This window comes from Engraulis encrasicolus, chromosome 5 (assembly GCF_034702125.1).
Source record: "Engraulis encrasicolus isolate BLACKSEA-1 chromosome 5, IST_EnEncr_1.0, whole genome shotgun sequence".
NCBI classification, from domain to species: Eukaryota; Metazoa; Chordata; class Actinopteri; order Clupeiformes; family Engraulidae; genus Engraulis; species Engraulis encrasicolus.
In genome coordinates, this window is record NC_085861.1 from 5,852,252 (window position 1) to 5,869,492 (window position 17,241).

A 17,241-nucleotide genomic window follows, 5' to 3' on the forward strand; every position below is an offset into this window, starting at 1 on the left:
AGTACCTAATTTCTTGACATGCAAGCCAAGCATCTCTGGGCCTTTTCCAATTTCTTAACATGCAAGCCAAGCATCTCTGGGCCTTTTCAGTGCCTTGTAGGATCATCACAGTGCCATTTAACCCCTTGGTGTACACAAGTCGTGAGACTGCTTTGATGCCCCCCCCCCACCACAATCAATCAGAACAATTATAAGTGGGGAAAAAAACATTTAATGTGCACTCAAGTCATTAACCCAGTCTAGTCAATGTAATTAAAACATGGCCTACTTCTGAAGACCAAGCTCTAAACTCTACACCGCACAAAGCTATTTGCACGACACACCCAATCACATCTATAGGCTCACCTTATTTCTATAAAATGATGATGCAAACACTGGGTATCGTACAAAGACCCACACAGACACCCAGAAAAGTTAATCAAGTATTAAATTATCCACCCTGTAATTTCTGTACATGAAGCTGCTGCCCAACTTCAACCATACTCATTTAGAACCTTTGAGCTTTCTGCTGTCAACAATCCTCACAATGAAATCGTAAATAGGACAAAATGTTCATGAAGTAAAGAAACTCCGAAGTGCTCAGGAATTGTTGAAAAAAACCTCGAAGGTGCTCTTTGGTGTGGGGGGAAAAAAACAATATCTTATCAAAAAGACATTATAAATAAAAAAACATGAGGGCAAAGACCCACGCATAGCGGTGCAAGCCTTCTTTATGGTCTGAAGAAGGCTTGCGCCGCTACGTGTAGGTCTCTGCCCACATGTTTTTAAATGAATAGCCATGTTTAAATAAAGGCTTTTAAATCATTTCTGCACAAGAAGAGTGCCTTGGACTCCTTTTTTGATAGGACAAAATGTTCCTTCGTGCAAGTAACCACCACCTTCTTTAACCATGTTAGATCAGTAGGCCTCGAGCAAGCATTCAATGTTGCAATTCACAGCCTTGTTGGGAGGGGTAAGGGTGAAACGTTACACTTGACTACTCTCTCTTGTCAGTGCCTTGGCTTGCTGATAAAAATCAGTCTGACCTATACACGCACACACACACTCCCCACTCCCATGAAGGAGGTTATGCCTGACCTACTATACGTAAAAAGGCCTCTTTGATGTTCAGGAGAGAGGGGGGGAGAGTAAGGACTGTTCCATCCTGGTAGGGTCAGACACATGCCAACGGCCTAACGGTTAGGGAGTTTGTCTTTCAGTCTGGGGGTTGTAGTAGGTTCGAATCCCACCTGACTTCTCCCTCCACCTGCATCCATGGCTTTGGAGCCCTTGAGCAAGGCACGTAACCCCACATTGCTCCAGGGACTGTAACCAATACCCTATAAAAATGGTAAATGTAAGTCGCTCTGAATAAAAGCGTCAGCTAAATGAAATGTAATGTAATAATTTCCGCCTAATGTTGTGGTCTCTGGTGCACTACTAGCTAAATATCCCAGACCCTGGGCCTATACATGGGTTCTAAATGTTTGTTTTCCCCTAACTGCGCACAACTCAAGCTCTGATTGTTGGAAACAACAACAACAACAACAACAACAACAACAACCTCTGACTGCCTGTCAAAAAAATTGCTACCTCTGCCAGTGTCTTGCTCCTTGCTCACAATACCGTGTTTACAAACACGGTAAACCCATGTATAGGCCCCATGAAAACAACAACAAGGCGCCGTACACTGCTGCTGACCATGAAAACAACAAGCCACTGGTTACAGACAGAGTGCTTCAACCCCATTTAAATGGTCAGGTGTTCTCACATGTGGGAGTTCTTGCTTCCCTTCTGTCGCAATTCTCAAGACGAGACTAAATGTGTGTCACCAGAAAAGGAAGGAGGGTGGGAGAGAGCGAGAGGGAGGGAGACCGAGAGAGAGTGGGAGAGAGAGCAAGACTGAATCGAATCCATGTGAGGCAGTATGAATGACAGACAGACCAAGTGTGTGTGTGTTTGAGATGAAGGGAAGTGTTAGAGGTCCAGGTTTAGAGACAATGCAATGCACAGTGATAGGCAGATGGATGGAGAATCGGCCTACTATGGACAGTGCGTTTGTGTATGGAGAGTGCACTAGTGTGATATGGAGAGCACGTTTGTGATACAGTGGTTCCCAAACTGGGGGCCGGGGACCCCTACAAGAGTCACAGACAAAAGGGACCTGTATTCACCTGTATGGCTGATGGATGTATTTGCCATCTGGTGGATTTCTAGCAATATTAGTGGACAAACTATTCATGGAAAATCTAGCAATATTAATGGACAAAAAAATATATAATCCCAAGTCCAAACGGGGGCCCCGCTGAAAACACTTTGGGAACAATGGAGTAAAAAGTGAATCATTTCGCACATTAAAAGTGGGTCACATCTAGAGTAGTATGGACGTGGGGTGGGCAGTGGCACGCATGATGAAGATAGTGGTGGGATGGATGTGTGGCAATCCTCAGGGGACCCTTAGAGAAGAACAGCTAACTGTACTCATTAGCACCAGCAGTCTCATTAGCAGGGGCAAGAACTCGTTAGCACGAGAGTCCACAATGATGCATTGGCAAATAGCATTGGCCAGTGTAACGGATGCCAACTGGCTGAGTTTGGCAGTAGAATGTTAGTGATCTCTCCCTCCTGACCCGAAGCCTCACACAGTATCAGTAGCAGTGGGCAATCGGTGTAGACCAGCGGTTCCCAACCTTTTTTTGAATTAACGCCCCCTGGACCTCATCATGAGACTCCAAATGCCCCCTTGACCTCATCAACAACACCTCCCTTGGTATTAAAAAATAAAGTGGACTAAAGCCCCCCGCCCCATAGGAACTAAGCACCACACCCTCTCAGCTGTATCCCCCTCAACGTGTGCTCAACGTCCACCCTAGGGTTCCCCTATGCCCCCTGGGGGGCTGTACCGCCCCCGTTGAGAAACACTAGTCTAGATCTTTAGCTCAGTGCCATCGCACTGTGCCTCCCATCCAGGAGTGCGTTTCTTGACAGCGTCGTTGACATGTAAGTTAGCAACTGGCTTGGTTACAATGCAATTTCCCATTGGGAACTTAGTAAGTTGCTAACTGGTTTAACTGGTCGAGAAACAGGGTCCAGAACTGTCCCAGAGTGTTGACTGGTAGGGCGCAGGTTCAAGCCCTGAGTGGCCAACTGCCCAGGATCACCTTCGTTACATCAGCAAGAGTGTCAAGTCTGGGCTCACAGATCAAAATCCTGCAACACTTTCTGTCAAACAAAGGTGACCCAGGGCCAGGTTTACCAACCAGCAGACTAGACAGCCACTCAGGGCCCCAACCAGGGCTGAGGAACCTCTCGTTCAAGGGGCCACTTCCTCCAAGTGACGCAGAAGTCCTCCAAGGGCCGTACTATGAACACAAACCAGAATTTATCCCTGCACTTTGGGCTTTTATCGAAGGCAGCCACCTTTACAACAGACCCCACCTTCTGTAAGTCCCCTGAAATACAACTTAATTGCCTTGCAAATGTAATTTCTAAGATTCCTTTACAAAAATGTTATATTTCCTATGAAGCTGAATAACACTAAAATTCGAGGACCTGATAAAATTGCCACTGAGGTTCTCCACCCCTGGCTTTTTGCCTCGGCAAAACTGTCCACTGTAGGGCCCCACCACAATACTCAGCCCTATTATGCAAAATTCCAACCAAAATAATTCAAGAGGGGCCCCATGTCCATGTTGCCTTGGGCCCCAAATGGGTAGAGTCCCTGCTGAGTGGCCATCATGACCACTCTATATGGCTAGCTGAAGGAGGTAGGTCCGCACACCGCAAATAAACTAAAAAAATAAATAAACCTTAATTATTTAAAAAGCAATGTTTAGATCACCCTGGATCTTCATCAGGCACATCAATGCCCCAATACCCCTCAAAATATCTACTCATCTACTGCTCATTGACATCAGTTCATTCAGAGCTGGTTTGAGTCAAATTTGCATCAACTTCCTAAACCCAGACAGACTTCACATGTACTTTAAGCCAGTGGTTCTTAACCTTTTTTCTTAACTCACCCCCTTCCCTGTGCTGAAGACAAGCCTCGCACCCCCTACCCAAACTTCTACACCTGTATCCACACTAAAAATGATTTAAGTGATTAATTGCAATGATTCTTGCTTGAGTCATTAATCAATACAATAATAATGACTTTAAAATGGGGACCAGATTATGTTTTAATTTGCCCTTAATTTGGTGTAATTATAATGTTTGCAAGCAGAATTTGTCACAACCTCCACACAAGCAAAATTCCGTGCACCCCCTGAAATCTCTGGCGCACCCCCAGGGGGTGCCTGCACCCCAGGTTAAGAACCACTGCTTTAAGCAAACAAACGCTACTGTAGAGACTGAACTTCACAGATTCTCGCCAGAAGGACACGCCGCCATGGTGGGCTTCGTCACCATGGCGATATGCAAATGAGCATCCTCAGTGACAGCAGCAGCAGCTCTCTGGCACTGTCCCAATCTCGAGTTATTATCACACACTGTACTTCTGTTATTCATTTCAACATTTCCCGTCCTCTCTCTGCCTCCCTTGGGGCTTTTGCAAACTGTGTGTGCAACTTACAACACCGCGAATCCTACCGCCCAAAAGCCTTGATCCGTTTATTTGAAATTGAAATGAACTGATGGGGTGTGATGAAAAAAATGCAACATTCAAAAAAGAAAATGCACTCAATGAACTACTAAAAATATCCTCATCTACAAAATCAGCCAAGCCTGCGACTAGGAACTGATGAATACCAAGCACTGTTTAAACACACCTCTTTCACAAACATGATAAAATCAGGCTCAATGACAGCAAGTAAAACAATGTATGTTTTCCATTGAAATGGTGCGCATTTTCAAATGATGCTGCTACGCATGGTTGCCTCTAAGCCCCATTTATGATGGAGTAAGCACTCCCCAATCAGCTGGCAGGCAGACTTCCTGTGTCTCTGGCTGGGGCATGACTCTGAAGGGATACCCCCTCCCAATACTACATTATATTACATTACAATGCATTTGGCAGACGCTTTATAACCAAAGCAACTTACAACCGAGGACATAAATCAGAGCCAACATCACTAGCAGATACAAAGTGCACAGGAAATACAAAACAACGAGTGCAAATGGGAAATTTTTCCCCAGTTATGTAGAGTACACACGCATGCATATCATGTCAAGAGTCTGGCCTGGGACTAGGGTTTCTCAATACATGATGGAGGCCTCTCGCCAATGCAACACCATGGCAGGACTGACAGACCACCTCAAAGAACTGCCAATGACTGTCAGTCAACAAACAATAGCCCATTTGAACTTTACCTCAGTCAAAGCATAACACGACACGGGGGGGGGGTGTCTTGTAATTCCTTTATGTCATTTAATGACATAAAAGGTTTACATGTCATTAGATCCTTTTAGGGTTTCATGTTTTTCAAATGTTGCTCATGGCAGCCACATAGCTGAAGTGAGAACAACCATTAAACACACCTGAGTAACTCAGGATGAATTTGAGAGCTTTGGACACCTGGAAGCATCTGAAGACCTTAAGCAGTTGGACTAGTTCTCTGTGGGCTAGGTCTTGAGTTCTGGATGGAATGTGTGGGGCCACGGTAAAGCTATGCGAAGCTGCTGAGTCTGACACTCCATTGATCTATTTCACCCGTTACATCACTGGTGCTGTGCATTGCACGCCGGAGAACACTCCCATTCTCACAACTTTTGACGCTCCAACAAACGTAGCATGTTCGCTGTCCAGTGACAGTCATGCAAAGAACAGGTTGGCACGTTTGTGGTACCAAGCAAAGCTAGCAGTCCTCAAACAAAAACGGCTCAATGTGAATACTTGGAAACCCTTGCGCCTATCTACTCACACAACGCCGACCAATTACTACTCTACTGCTACTTGTGCTTTGTAAACCGTGAAAGGTCAACAGTCATTTCGAACACAATGAGTTGAAAGAATGACCCGGTTTGGTCACACAAGCTGGTTGGCACATAGCGAAAGGAAGAAAACTGCAGTTTCAAAAGTTTGCCAGCGGCTTTACGCGATATAATGTTATTTACCTGTTCTCTTGATCGTTTCTCTTCTTCGACTTGTCTTTGCAAGACCTCGGCTCTTTCTTCGGCTTCATCCGCCTGTTGCTGCAAAACTTTAATCTTGCGCTTCACTGCTTCAACGCTGTTCACTCCGGCCATTTTACTTTTTTAATTCAACAATTCCAGGGAGGAGACAATGGTGTCTTTCTTCAGCGAAGATCTATACCGGTAAAATGTAGCACGTTAATATCCTTGTATGGGAAGAGATACTATAAATGCTGACAAGGACTACAAATCAAGGTTGTGCCTCCTCTTCAATCTCTGCCCTGGCGTTAGTTAGCTCACCTAAAACATTAATTGAAGTCTACCAAGTGCAAATGATCTATGGTGGCCTGGCTGCCTTAAGTTGCAATTTTAAACAAGGTACTCTTTATGCATCAATTACGATTAAAAAAATCACGCACATAAGTCATACTCCAAAAAACAGTTGAACAAATTAGCATTCCTTCCCAACTTACTGGCCTAACAAACTCGCTAACTACTGTCTTAGCTACCTGGCTATGCTAGTGATGGCTAACACACAGGAGGAGTTTGAACTTTTAACCTTCCTACTTGCTATGTTGCAAATTCAAATATCCGATGGCTCCTCTGGAAAGGGATGGTGGTCAGTTTAGCGACAATCTCTCAGATAGAACGAAAGCAGGCAATAGTAGGCGGAAGGCAAGCTGAATGAAGACGGCGTTTCAGTCCCCCTCTCTCTCCCTCTTTCCCTTTCACGTCTCGCCTTGCCCCTTGTCTTCCTCGTATAGCGAACTTCCGGTTTAACGCCCAGGTTTAAACAGGAAATGGCGCATTACTCCCGCCAAACAAGTTTTTTAATATTCTTTTTAAATTACATGTTCTCATTTTCAACTGTGTCTGATTTATTTGTGGATATAATTACATTTAAACGCACTAACTTCATGAAGTAAGCCTTCGGACATACTTGTGTTTCTGACATTTGATTTTACATATCCGGCCGTAGCAGAATGGTTACATTTTAGCCAGTAACCTGTTGCATCTTTGCAACATTGCGCTTAATGGGTCGGATGTGTGTCAGATACGTAGTTGCAACACAGTTAAAAAAACAACAAAAACAGACAGGCCTAGCCCAAAAACTGCTAAGCACAATTAGGCCTACACACATTTCTGGTGATGGATGTAGTTGAACTCTGGACAATTTATATATTTATAATTTACACGTGTATAATTTAAAGTTTATATTACTATTTGCCAACAAGGAGAATAGGAAGTTATAATACAAAATAGAATGTCGACTGTAACCTTACCACGTGTCGCCTCTACGGTTTGTTACCTCTTAGAAGGTTAAATAAAATAGGATATAGAGGTTATAGGCCTAGGCCTAGCCCAAAATGAAACATTCCAACTGGCATTCCAGTCTACAGACAAAATCAGAGCCGTACGGCTCTGGACCAAATACAACACTGCTGACATCTACAGGTCACATTGGAGAATTGCAGTTATACAACTGTGGAAAAAATGCCTACATCATTCTATCATATTAATTGTGACATCTTAACACAGTGAATATGGTTAGCCTACTCTTCAATACATAGTATAGTTCTTGTACTTTTAAAGATACTTGATATTATCAATAAAGAAATAATACATACTTATCATGTAAATGTCTTGGTTTTGAGAGTTGCCACTCTCTAAAACTAATTTGGCTTTTCATTTAATTTTGACAGCGTAATTTGGGCCCTTTAGGACCAGATAAAAAAAGAACACGCACTAAGTTGAACCTAGGACAAGCCTTGGTCCCTGTAAATGCACACAACTTCTTTATTTTTTTATTTTATTTATTTTTGTATTTATTTTTTCCCTCATTTTTCAAATGCATTCTACTTCTTTTTCTTATTTTAAAGCATTTAATTACTCTCCTATTGTTAATTCACTGAAGCTTTGTTATACTTTCCCTACTGTTATATATTTGTTTTGATTGTAAAGTGTCCTTGGGTATTTTGAAAGGCGCTCAAAATAAAATGTATTATTATTATTATTATTATTATTATTATTATTATTATTATTATTATTATGAATAACTTCTATTATTTTTGTGACCATAAAATCCCCCAAAAAACACAGACCATCCTCCCTTGCATGGCATTCTACCCTGGATAGATCCGGAGCAGAGTTTTACGCTGACCTCACTGTCATGGTTCAGTGTCATCTGTGGCCATCTCATTGCACCCTTTGTGGGCCCTACCCACCCCCCCTCCATTCACCCCCGCTCTCCTGGACCAAGCGTGCCAGGCATCTTGGCATGGCCAAACCCTGCATGACTTCTCCATAACGAGGCAAACTATTACGGCAACAGGTGGGGATGCTATATCCAGCCAGCCTGTAACTGTTCAGACCACACAAAAAAAATCATTTAATCATTGTCACCGGCGGGCGGACACATAAGAAGGAGGGCCTTGGGGAGTGAGTCGCAGCTCTCCTGCGGTGTCGTCTGACTGATTTATTGCCACTGGCGTCCTCTGAAAGAATGGCCAAGTGTATTCTCTAACTAACCTCGGGCGGGAGACCCCCTGCCAACACCCCACTGTTCATTTGGTGATAGCTGATTGGAGTGCAGGTTGCAGCTCTGCGCAACTATAATACGTACAGTATGTACGAATCTTACTTTTTAGTAGCATGTGTATTTTACGGTAACACCACTGCTAATGTGTGTCTGGCTTTACTGAGGTGTCTTTTACGGTAACACCACTGCTAATGTGTGTCTGGCTTTACTGAGGTGTCTTTTACGGTAACACCACTGCTAATGTCTTTTACGGTAACACCACTGCTAATGTGTGTCTTTTACGGTAACACCACTGCTAATGTATTTTACGGTAACACCACTGCTAATGTGTGTCTGGCTTTACTAAGGGGAAGAGTTGCCACTTGTTACAACGATCAGAAGTTTTTCCGATTGGAAAGGGATGCTGAGATACGTCAGAGAGATGAGAGTGCAAGCAAAAAGGAGAGAGAGAGAGAGAGAGAGAGAGATGCTGAGAGATTCTGCAAGACTGGAAGATACAGAGATGCTGAGATGAATTTAGAGATGCTTAGTGATGCTGCGAGAGACAGAGAAGCTGAGAGAGAGAAAGAGAGAGAGAGAGAGAGAGAGAGAGAGAGAGAGAGAGAGAGACGAGGGGGGCAGAAGAGATGGAGGAATAGGAGAGAGACTGAGGAGGGCTTAAGAGAGATGAGAGTGCGAGAGAGAGAGAGAGAGAGAGAGAGAGAGAGAGAGAGAGGAAGGGAGGGAGGGAGGGAGGGAGAGAAAGAGATTGCTTGAGATGCTGAATTATGTCAGAGAGATGGGAGTGCATGAAAAAGGGAGAGAGAGAGAGATGGTGAGAGATGGTGAGAGAAGCTGAGAGAAGCCGAGTTACTCACGTCGGCGGCCTTCTTCTCGGCCAGCTCCAGCTTCTCCGTGGCGTCCTTGACGGCCTCCGAGTACTTGTCCAGCTCGTCCTCTGTCCCCTTCAGCTTCTTCTGCATCACGATCAGCTCATCCTCATGCTGCACTCAGCACATACACACACCAGCAACATCACAACACAGCAGAGCACACAATACAACAGAGCACACAACACAACACAACACAACACAACACAACACAACACAACACAACACAACACAACACAACACAACACAACACAACACAACACAACGGACAACCAGGCAGACCACAAAACACAACACAACAGACAAACAGGCAGACCACAAAACACAACACAACACAACACAACACAACGCAACACAACACAATACAACACAGCACAGCAGAGCACACAATACAACAGAGCACACGACACAACACAACACAATACATCACAACACAACACAACGGACAACCAGGCAGACCACAAAACACAACACAACAGACAAACAGGCAGACCACAAAACACCACACAACACAACACAACACAACACAACACAACACAACACAACACAACACAACACAACACAACACAACACAACACAACACAACACAACACAACACAACACAACACAACAGACAACCAGGCAGACCACACAACACAACACAACACAACAGACAACCAGGCAGACCACACAACACAACACAACACAACACAACACAACACAACACAACACAACACAACACAACACAACAGACAACCAGGCAGACCACACAACACAACACAACACAACACAACAGACAACCAGGCAGACCACACAACACAACACAACACAACACAACACAACACAACAGACAACCAGGCAGACCACACAACACAACACAACACAACACAACACAACACAACACAACACAACAGACAACCAGGCAGACCACACAACACAACACAACACAACACAACGGACAAACAGGCAGACCACACAACACAACACAACACAACACAACACAACACAACACAACACAACACAACACAACACAACACAACACAACACAACACAACAGACAACCAGGCAGACCACACAACACAACGCAACACAACACAACAGACAACCAGGCAGACCACACAACACAACACAACACAACACAACACAACACAACACAACACAACACAACACAACAGACAACCAGGCAGACCACACAACACAACACAACACAACACAACGGACAACCAGGCAGACCACACCGAGAAAGGGGAGGAGAGGAACAAAAGACAGGAAAAGGAAGAGATCGGAGAAGTTAGAGTTGGCAGTAATGCTGTATTTCAAGTTTCTGTGTGATTGGGACATTTCTCAAGTTCCAGCGTAGTTTATTTTGTTAATGTTACCATACTTCTCTCAGATTCTTTGAGTGGTTTATGGACTAGCAACAGTGTTCTTTAAAGGTGCACTGTGTAATAGTTTCTAGTAGTTCATTTCCAGAATTCATGCTGCCCATTCACAAACGTTACCTTTTTTAACAAATACTTACCACCACCACTAGATTAAGTATTCATTATGATGGGAAAATTGCACTCTACATACATGAAAAGGGGGATCTTCTCCATGGTCCACCATTTTGAATTTCCAGAAATAGGCATTTTTAGCTGTCCTTTGTTCATACTAGTAAATCTTGGTTTATTATTTATTACTATTCGTGAAAAAAAAATCAAATTTGGCAATATGCAGCACAGTTTCAATGAGCAGTAGAGTTGCAACACCTACTCTGGCCACCATCTTACACAGTGCACCTTTTAGTCGTCACCATTTAGTTTCTTTCATCGGCCAACATACAGCAGATAATGGCCATGGAGGGTGGCACAGCGATCTCAGCATTGCCTTCACACTGTTAGAAATTGATGATTCATAGATGAAATAATTTTAGCAACATTATTTAAGGTTGTAAAACTTATTTTGTCTACCTATAAGACATTGAATTCAACCCAACATTGTAAGGCAAATGAAGAGTGTGCATGAACAACTCTAGTTAAACGTATATGGTGTGATACAGTGTGCTCAGACCAATTTTGGCCCGATGGAACACCTGCAAGGAGAACGGACATGACAGTGCTCTGTGTCATCACCCCGCAGGGTATAAATACCCCCTCTCCTCTCCTCTCCTCTCCTCTCTCCCTAACCTCTCAGCCCCCCTGGCCCTGTCGGGGCCGGATCTAGCCATGTTGGGGCCCTAGTCGAAATATCATAATATAAGGCATTATAAAGACATACAATTCTGTGTTTCCGTGCAAGTGCTTTGTGTCATATATATATTTGATTACTCTGCACAAGTGACTAAACTTTTTTGTGTGTTCATTGCAACTGGTGGTTGGGGCCCCCTATGGTGGACAGGGCCCTAGGCAATTGCCTAGGTTTGCCTAATGTAAAAGTCCGCCTCTGGGCCCTGTCATGTACAATAATTCACAGCCTTTTGTGTCTGTGACGGTTTTAACACCGATGCGACCGCAACCTGTGGACAGCTGACTTTGTGCAAGGCCCATCGCTAAGTCCCATAATAGATTTACAGGGCAGATTGTAGGGGAGCTATCCGTGTGCCACTGAGAAATAGATTCTGTTGACACATTTACCACATGGGTAAATAAATGCATAGCTCTTATATTAGCCCAAATTAAATAATCCTAAAGATTAATCAGGTTGGCCAGTACTGTAAAACTCTGTGTGACCATTGGATGAAAGATCCACTATTTTTAAATAATGTTTGGGAAAATTTCACATTACGAGACAAAGTTAATTTAAAAAATTAATTAGGATTAAGATTTATATTAAATTAATAATTCAGAAATCACCACTGCTCAGGGTCCATATTGAAATGATCACCTGGCAAGTTGTACTTCTAACATAGGAAATCATTCCAAAGCAAAATGCAAAACGCATTTTAATTGATTGAATAGCGTATTAAAGGGAAGAAAGATATCATGACAGTGCTTTGTACCCCTCCATGTGCCCTTGGTGGCAGACAGATAGACAGAACCACCTGCTTAGTCCTGCTCACCACTGTTCAGGGTCTCACTGACAATACTCTTCAATATTGAAATACCGTAATCAGGGCTCTTAATTAACACCAGCCAACTGTCCAAATGCTGGTGAATTTTCAGTTTGGCTGGTAGAAAATACCAACTTACTAGCTACTGTCTTTGACCCATTGGTGGGTAAGTGTTTGGCTTGTAAGATTAACATCTACTAGCCATTTTGGCTGGTGACCAAAAGGGTTAATTCAGAGCCGTGACAGTAATCACCTGGCAAGAAATCTTACACCTATCATGGAACCTACTGTGGCAAAATGCACTTTCATTATTATATGGAAACATCTTACAGCAAAGATAGTGTTACCATATACCCCTTCATGGGCCCCTGGCGGCACATATGCCTCTTTTCCACTGCTGGTTTTCTGGTTGGCCTACAGCTCGACACAGTGTGACTCGGCCAGCCTCCACTTTTTGCTTTTCGATTGAGCTGTGTCGCGCCTATTCAAAAAGCAAAAAGTGACGTCCAACTCGTGCTTTGTCGAGCTATAGGCCTACCAGAAACCCCCCCAGTGGAAAAGGTTAATTTAGATATGTGACAGTAATCACCTGGCAAGAAATCTTACACCTACTGCATCATGGAACCTACTGTGGCAAAAATGCACCTTGCAGCAAAGATAAGGTTACCATATACTGTACCCCTCCACGGGCCCCTGGTGACACACATCCAGCCAGCCAGGGGTGCATTTCTCGAAACCATAGTTGCTAACTACGTTGCAATTTCCCATAGACAACTACCCACGTTGCTAACTGGCTATCAACTACGCTTTCGAGAAATGCACCCCAGACCCACCTGTTTGGTCTTGCCCTCTGTCCCTCTCTGCTCCACGTCGGACTGCTCGGCCTGGATGATGGCGTTCTCCTTATCCATCTTCAGCATCAACATCTTCTTCTTGATGGCCTCCATCTTGGCTGCTCTGAGTTGGACTGTCTCGGGTGAGAAGAAGAGGAAAGAACACTGCTATACAAGCAGAGGTCAGGTCAGAAAGAGACGGAGAGATGGAGAGAGAGAGCAAGAGCACGCTGGTCCCACAGAGGCAGAGAGAGAGGGAGGGAGGAGAAGAGAGGAGAAGTGAAGGAGAGAGGCGGCAAGACAGGCGGAGAGCGTCCAAACTCAGACTGCTATGTCACACGGGCCTTTATATGTGACAGAGGGTGTGGGCCACTCCCACGACCTTATTGGCTCCTGACCTGCTGATTTACTGCCCTGTTTCCCATGGCCGGCCGTGACAGATGCCACCACATGGACATGACGTGAGCAGAGCAGGCCAGGAGTAATGCACAGGCTAGATATGGCTGCAGCCTAGGGCCCCCACAGGCTAGATATGGCTGCAGCCTAGGGGCCCCCACAGGCTAGATATGGCTGCAGCCTAGAGGGGTGGGCCACCGGTCATGGGGCCCCCACAGGCTAGATATGGCTGCAGCCTAGGGGCCCCCACAGGCTAGATATGGCTGCAGCCTAGGGCCCCCCACAGGCTAGATATGGCTGCAGCCTAGGGGCCCCCACAGGCTAGATATGGCTGCAGCCTAGGGGCCTTCAGTTCACAGAAGGAAGATCGCGACACAGCCTAGGGGCCCCCACCTGTCATGGGGCCCCATAGGCAGGGAAGCTGACAAAGGGGGACGAAAGGGGGACAAAGGGGTCAGTTGTCCCGGGCACAGGGACATGGGGGGTCCAGAGTTAGGCCCTCATTACATTACATGTATTGGGTGAGGGGGCCCTTTCAGGTGACATTGCCCCGTGCCTAGCCAAAGCTGTCAGCGGCCCTGCCCACAGGCTAGATATGGCTGCAGCCTAGGGCCCCCCCTCTCATGTGGCCCCCACAGGCTAGATATGGCTGCAGCCTAGGGCCCCCCTACCTGTCATGTGGCCCCCACAGGCTAGATATGGCTGCAGCCTATGGGCCCCCCACAGGCTAGATATGGCTGCAGCCTACGGGCCCCCCACCTGCCAGGGGGCCCCCACAGGCTAGATATGGCTGCAGCCTATGGGCCCCCCACAGGCTAGATATGGCTGCAGCTCTAGGGCCCCCACCTGCCAGGAGTAATGCACAGGCTAGATATGGCTGCAGCCTAGGGGCCCCCACAGGCTAGATATGGCTGCAGCCTAGGGGCCCCCCACCTGTCATGGGGCCTTCAACTGGGCAAAGGAGGAAAAACCTGCGGTAAATATGCGGTATAGAAAAAAATCATCTGTCGTGTCAAGTACGCCTTCAAATCTTGTTCCTAGTACTCATCTCCACAGTTGGCAGATGTGTTGTCTTTAATTCCAAGCTCGGAATTAAGATGTGGTCTATGTAACTTTGTCACAAAATTTGCCTTCCATGGGGGGTCTCCAGCAACCTGTAGCCTAGGGGCCCCAGGTTTAGTCTTAAAGTGAATAGGTACATTTTATTTTTACAGCGATTTCCACAGACAACAAAGAGCTTTGCAATTTGATTAGACTATAGTAGGATTATATGTGGAAAAATGTACAGTGGTATGATAAAGTTTGTGCTGTACATGCAAGAAAATTTAATTGAAGTACAAATGTATGTTTGGTGATCTCTTCATTGTTTGAATGAAAGTTGTATAAAGCAGAAGTAGAAGTACTTTTACAGATGTAATTACAACACTAGTAATATGATATTAAAAAGTTGAAACCATGTAATGTCATACCACTAGACAGGGGCGCTGCCAGAAATGTTGGGCCCCATGAAAGATTCGAATTTTGGTCCCCCTTAAGGGCCCCTCCCAGTGCTTGGGCCCCCTTAAGGGCTCCTATCAGTGCTTGGGCCCTTAGAAACTGTACCACTTTTCCCCCCCTAGCGGCCCCCATGCCACTAGAGTTGTAATTACATCTGTAAAAGTACTTCTACTACAACTTTATACAACTCTGGTAAGTCCGAATGCTGTTTTTTTCTGATTCTTTGCTCTTAAAAGCTGGTTTTATTTTATTCATGGTTCAATGTCTATAAATTGAAAGCACATTGAGATGAGGAGGCTTTAATAAGAACATGAGGAAGTATCACTTCCGCAAGTAGCCTATCAGCATGCAAAGAAGAATGAAAATATATTAGCTGCTCGGCTGATAACAATATTTACCTAAAAGCAAACATAGAGAGAATTTATTGATATTTAACAAACAATATGGTATCCATGGATTGCTTTACTGTGTCCTGTATCCCTCCACTGTCATCAGCACACGATATTTATTAATAATAATGATAATTGTCCTGTCCTGTCCTGTCCTGTGTAAGGTACGTAATAATAATATATACAGTATAAATGAATGAGGAAATAAATTAAAAAACAGTAGTCCAGTATCCAGTATGGTGCTAGAATGACTTGCTCCACTAGCGCCATGAGGCTACTGGTTAGCTGGGCCATCTTTAGACCATTGTGCATACAGGAGCGCTATGTTTATCCAACCTTCATACGGAGTATGGCAGCTATGCTATTCTTCAGGCCCACTACAGTCAAGGCCAAAGCCCTGGCATGTGCAGGGCTGCACTGGGGGAGAAATAGGGCCCGGGCACTTTAGGCTTAAAGGGGCCCCTCATAATGAGCAATACATAACTGACTCGTCACCGGTGGGCCCCGCAACCTCTTGGACGGCTATCTTCAGAAATGTTATAACAAAAACTCAATTTTTTTTGTTTTGTTTTGTTTTGTTTACATTTCTGAAAATAGGGGTCCACGAGGGTGCAGGGCCCACCAGGAAATGCCCGCTACAGTCAAGGCCAAAGCCCTGGTATGCGTACTGTTGGAGTCCAGGATGGCTTACGGCACAGGCCTACCGGGCCCAGGCCCAGGGGCCCAAGAGTCAAGGAGGCCCAAGCCTCTAGATTTCCATTGTCACACTTGTGGTAAAGTCAAGATCACAAGATCAAAGTGCAAGATCACTTTCTGAGAGGAAGATACCGCACACTCTTGTCCATCGTGCTGAATTGTATTGAAACAATAAAATCAATAAAATTCAGCACGATGGACAAGAGCGTGCGGTATTTTCCTCTCAGAAAGTCACACAGTATTTTCAAACCCGAACCCTCAACAACATACAGTAGGGTCTCTAACATCTAGCCTTAAAAAAAACCCTGAGTCTCTTCATAAACTAGCAATACTCATGGAAGGGGGAGCTCTTATGTTGTCTGGCCCAGGGGCCCATGGAGTCAAACACCGTCCCTGCTGCTGTGGGGGATTGTGCGGGTGAGGGAGGGGTGGGGGAGCTAACAAATACCACCTGCGGCTATTAATACTTGTCACTTGGCTACAGCCATTGTTCTGGGAATGAAATAAAAAGACGACAAATAGAGAAATCCACAGACAGACCAAGACAAGCCCTCAGTGGCGCATGTACTGTAGATTCACGATCTCATGTCCTAAAGACAAGAAGGTACTATAACCAGGGCTCTAAATTAACACCAGCAAACCAGCCAAATGCTGGTGTAATTTCAGTTTGGGTAGAAAAGACCAACTTACTATCCACTTTGACCCATTAGTGAGCATGTGTTTGGCTGGTAATATTAACATCTACTAGCCGTTTTGGCTGGTGGTGAAAAAAGTTAATTTAGAGCCCTGACTATAATACTTGAGCTTTTGTTTTACTTCAGAAGAAAGTTTTATCTTTTACCTGTCATGTTTTGACATGTCTGAAGTAAAAGTAAAGCTTCAGTGTTATTTAAACAGTTAGACATAATGAACCTCATACATCTATTTTAAAAGAAGGGACTATGAAGCTGTAATCACCAAT

The 17,241-nt window shown here is 44.8% G+C and overlaps 1 protein-coding gene and 1 long non-coding RNA gene across 9 annotated transcripts in view; one reads left to right on the forward strand and one right to left on the reverse strand.

Moving 5' to 3' along the window:
• LOC134448885 (tropomyosin alpha-3 chain) overlaps nucleotides 1-13,619 on the reverse strand; it is a 51,390-nt gene extending 37,771 nt beyond the window's left edge. For 4 of the 8 annotated variants that reach the window (XM_063198564.1, XM_063198562.1, XM_063198563.1 and 1 more), the window contains exons 1-2: nucleotides 13,303-13,619; nucleotides 9,448-9,573 (exon numbers count right to left, since the gene is read on the reverse strand). In XM_063198564.1, coding sequence (XP_063054634.1) covers nucleotides 9,448-9,573; nucleotides 13,303-13,416 — 240 coding nt within the window. In that variant the 5' untranslated portion in view covers nucleotides 13,417-13,619. Of the gene's footprint in view, nucleotides 1-6,033; nucleotides 6,227-6,610; nucleotides 6,815-9,447; nucleotides 9,574-13,302 lie in introns of those variants that run through there. The other 4 variants (XM_063198569.1, XM_063198567.1, XM_063198568.1 and 1 more) reach the window with 3 other exon arrangements.
• LOC134448888 (uncharacterized) overlaps nucleotides 1-17,241 on the forward strand; it is a 405,753-nt gene that overhangs the window by 25,067 nt on the left and 363,445 nt on the right. The window lies entirely within an intron of this gene.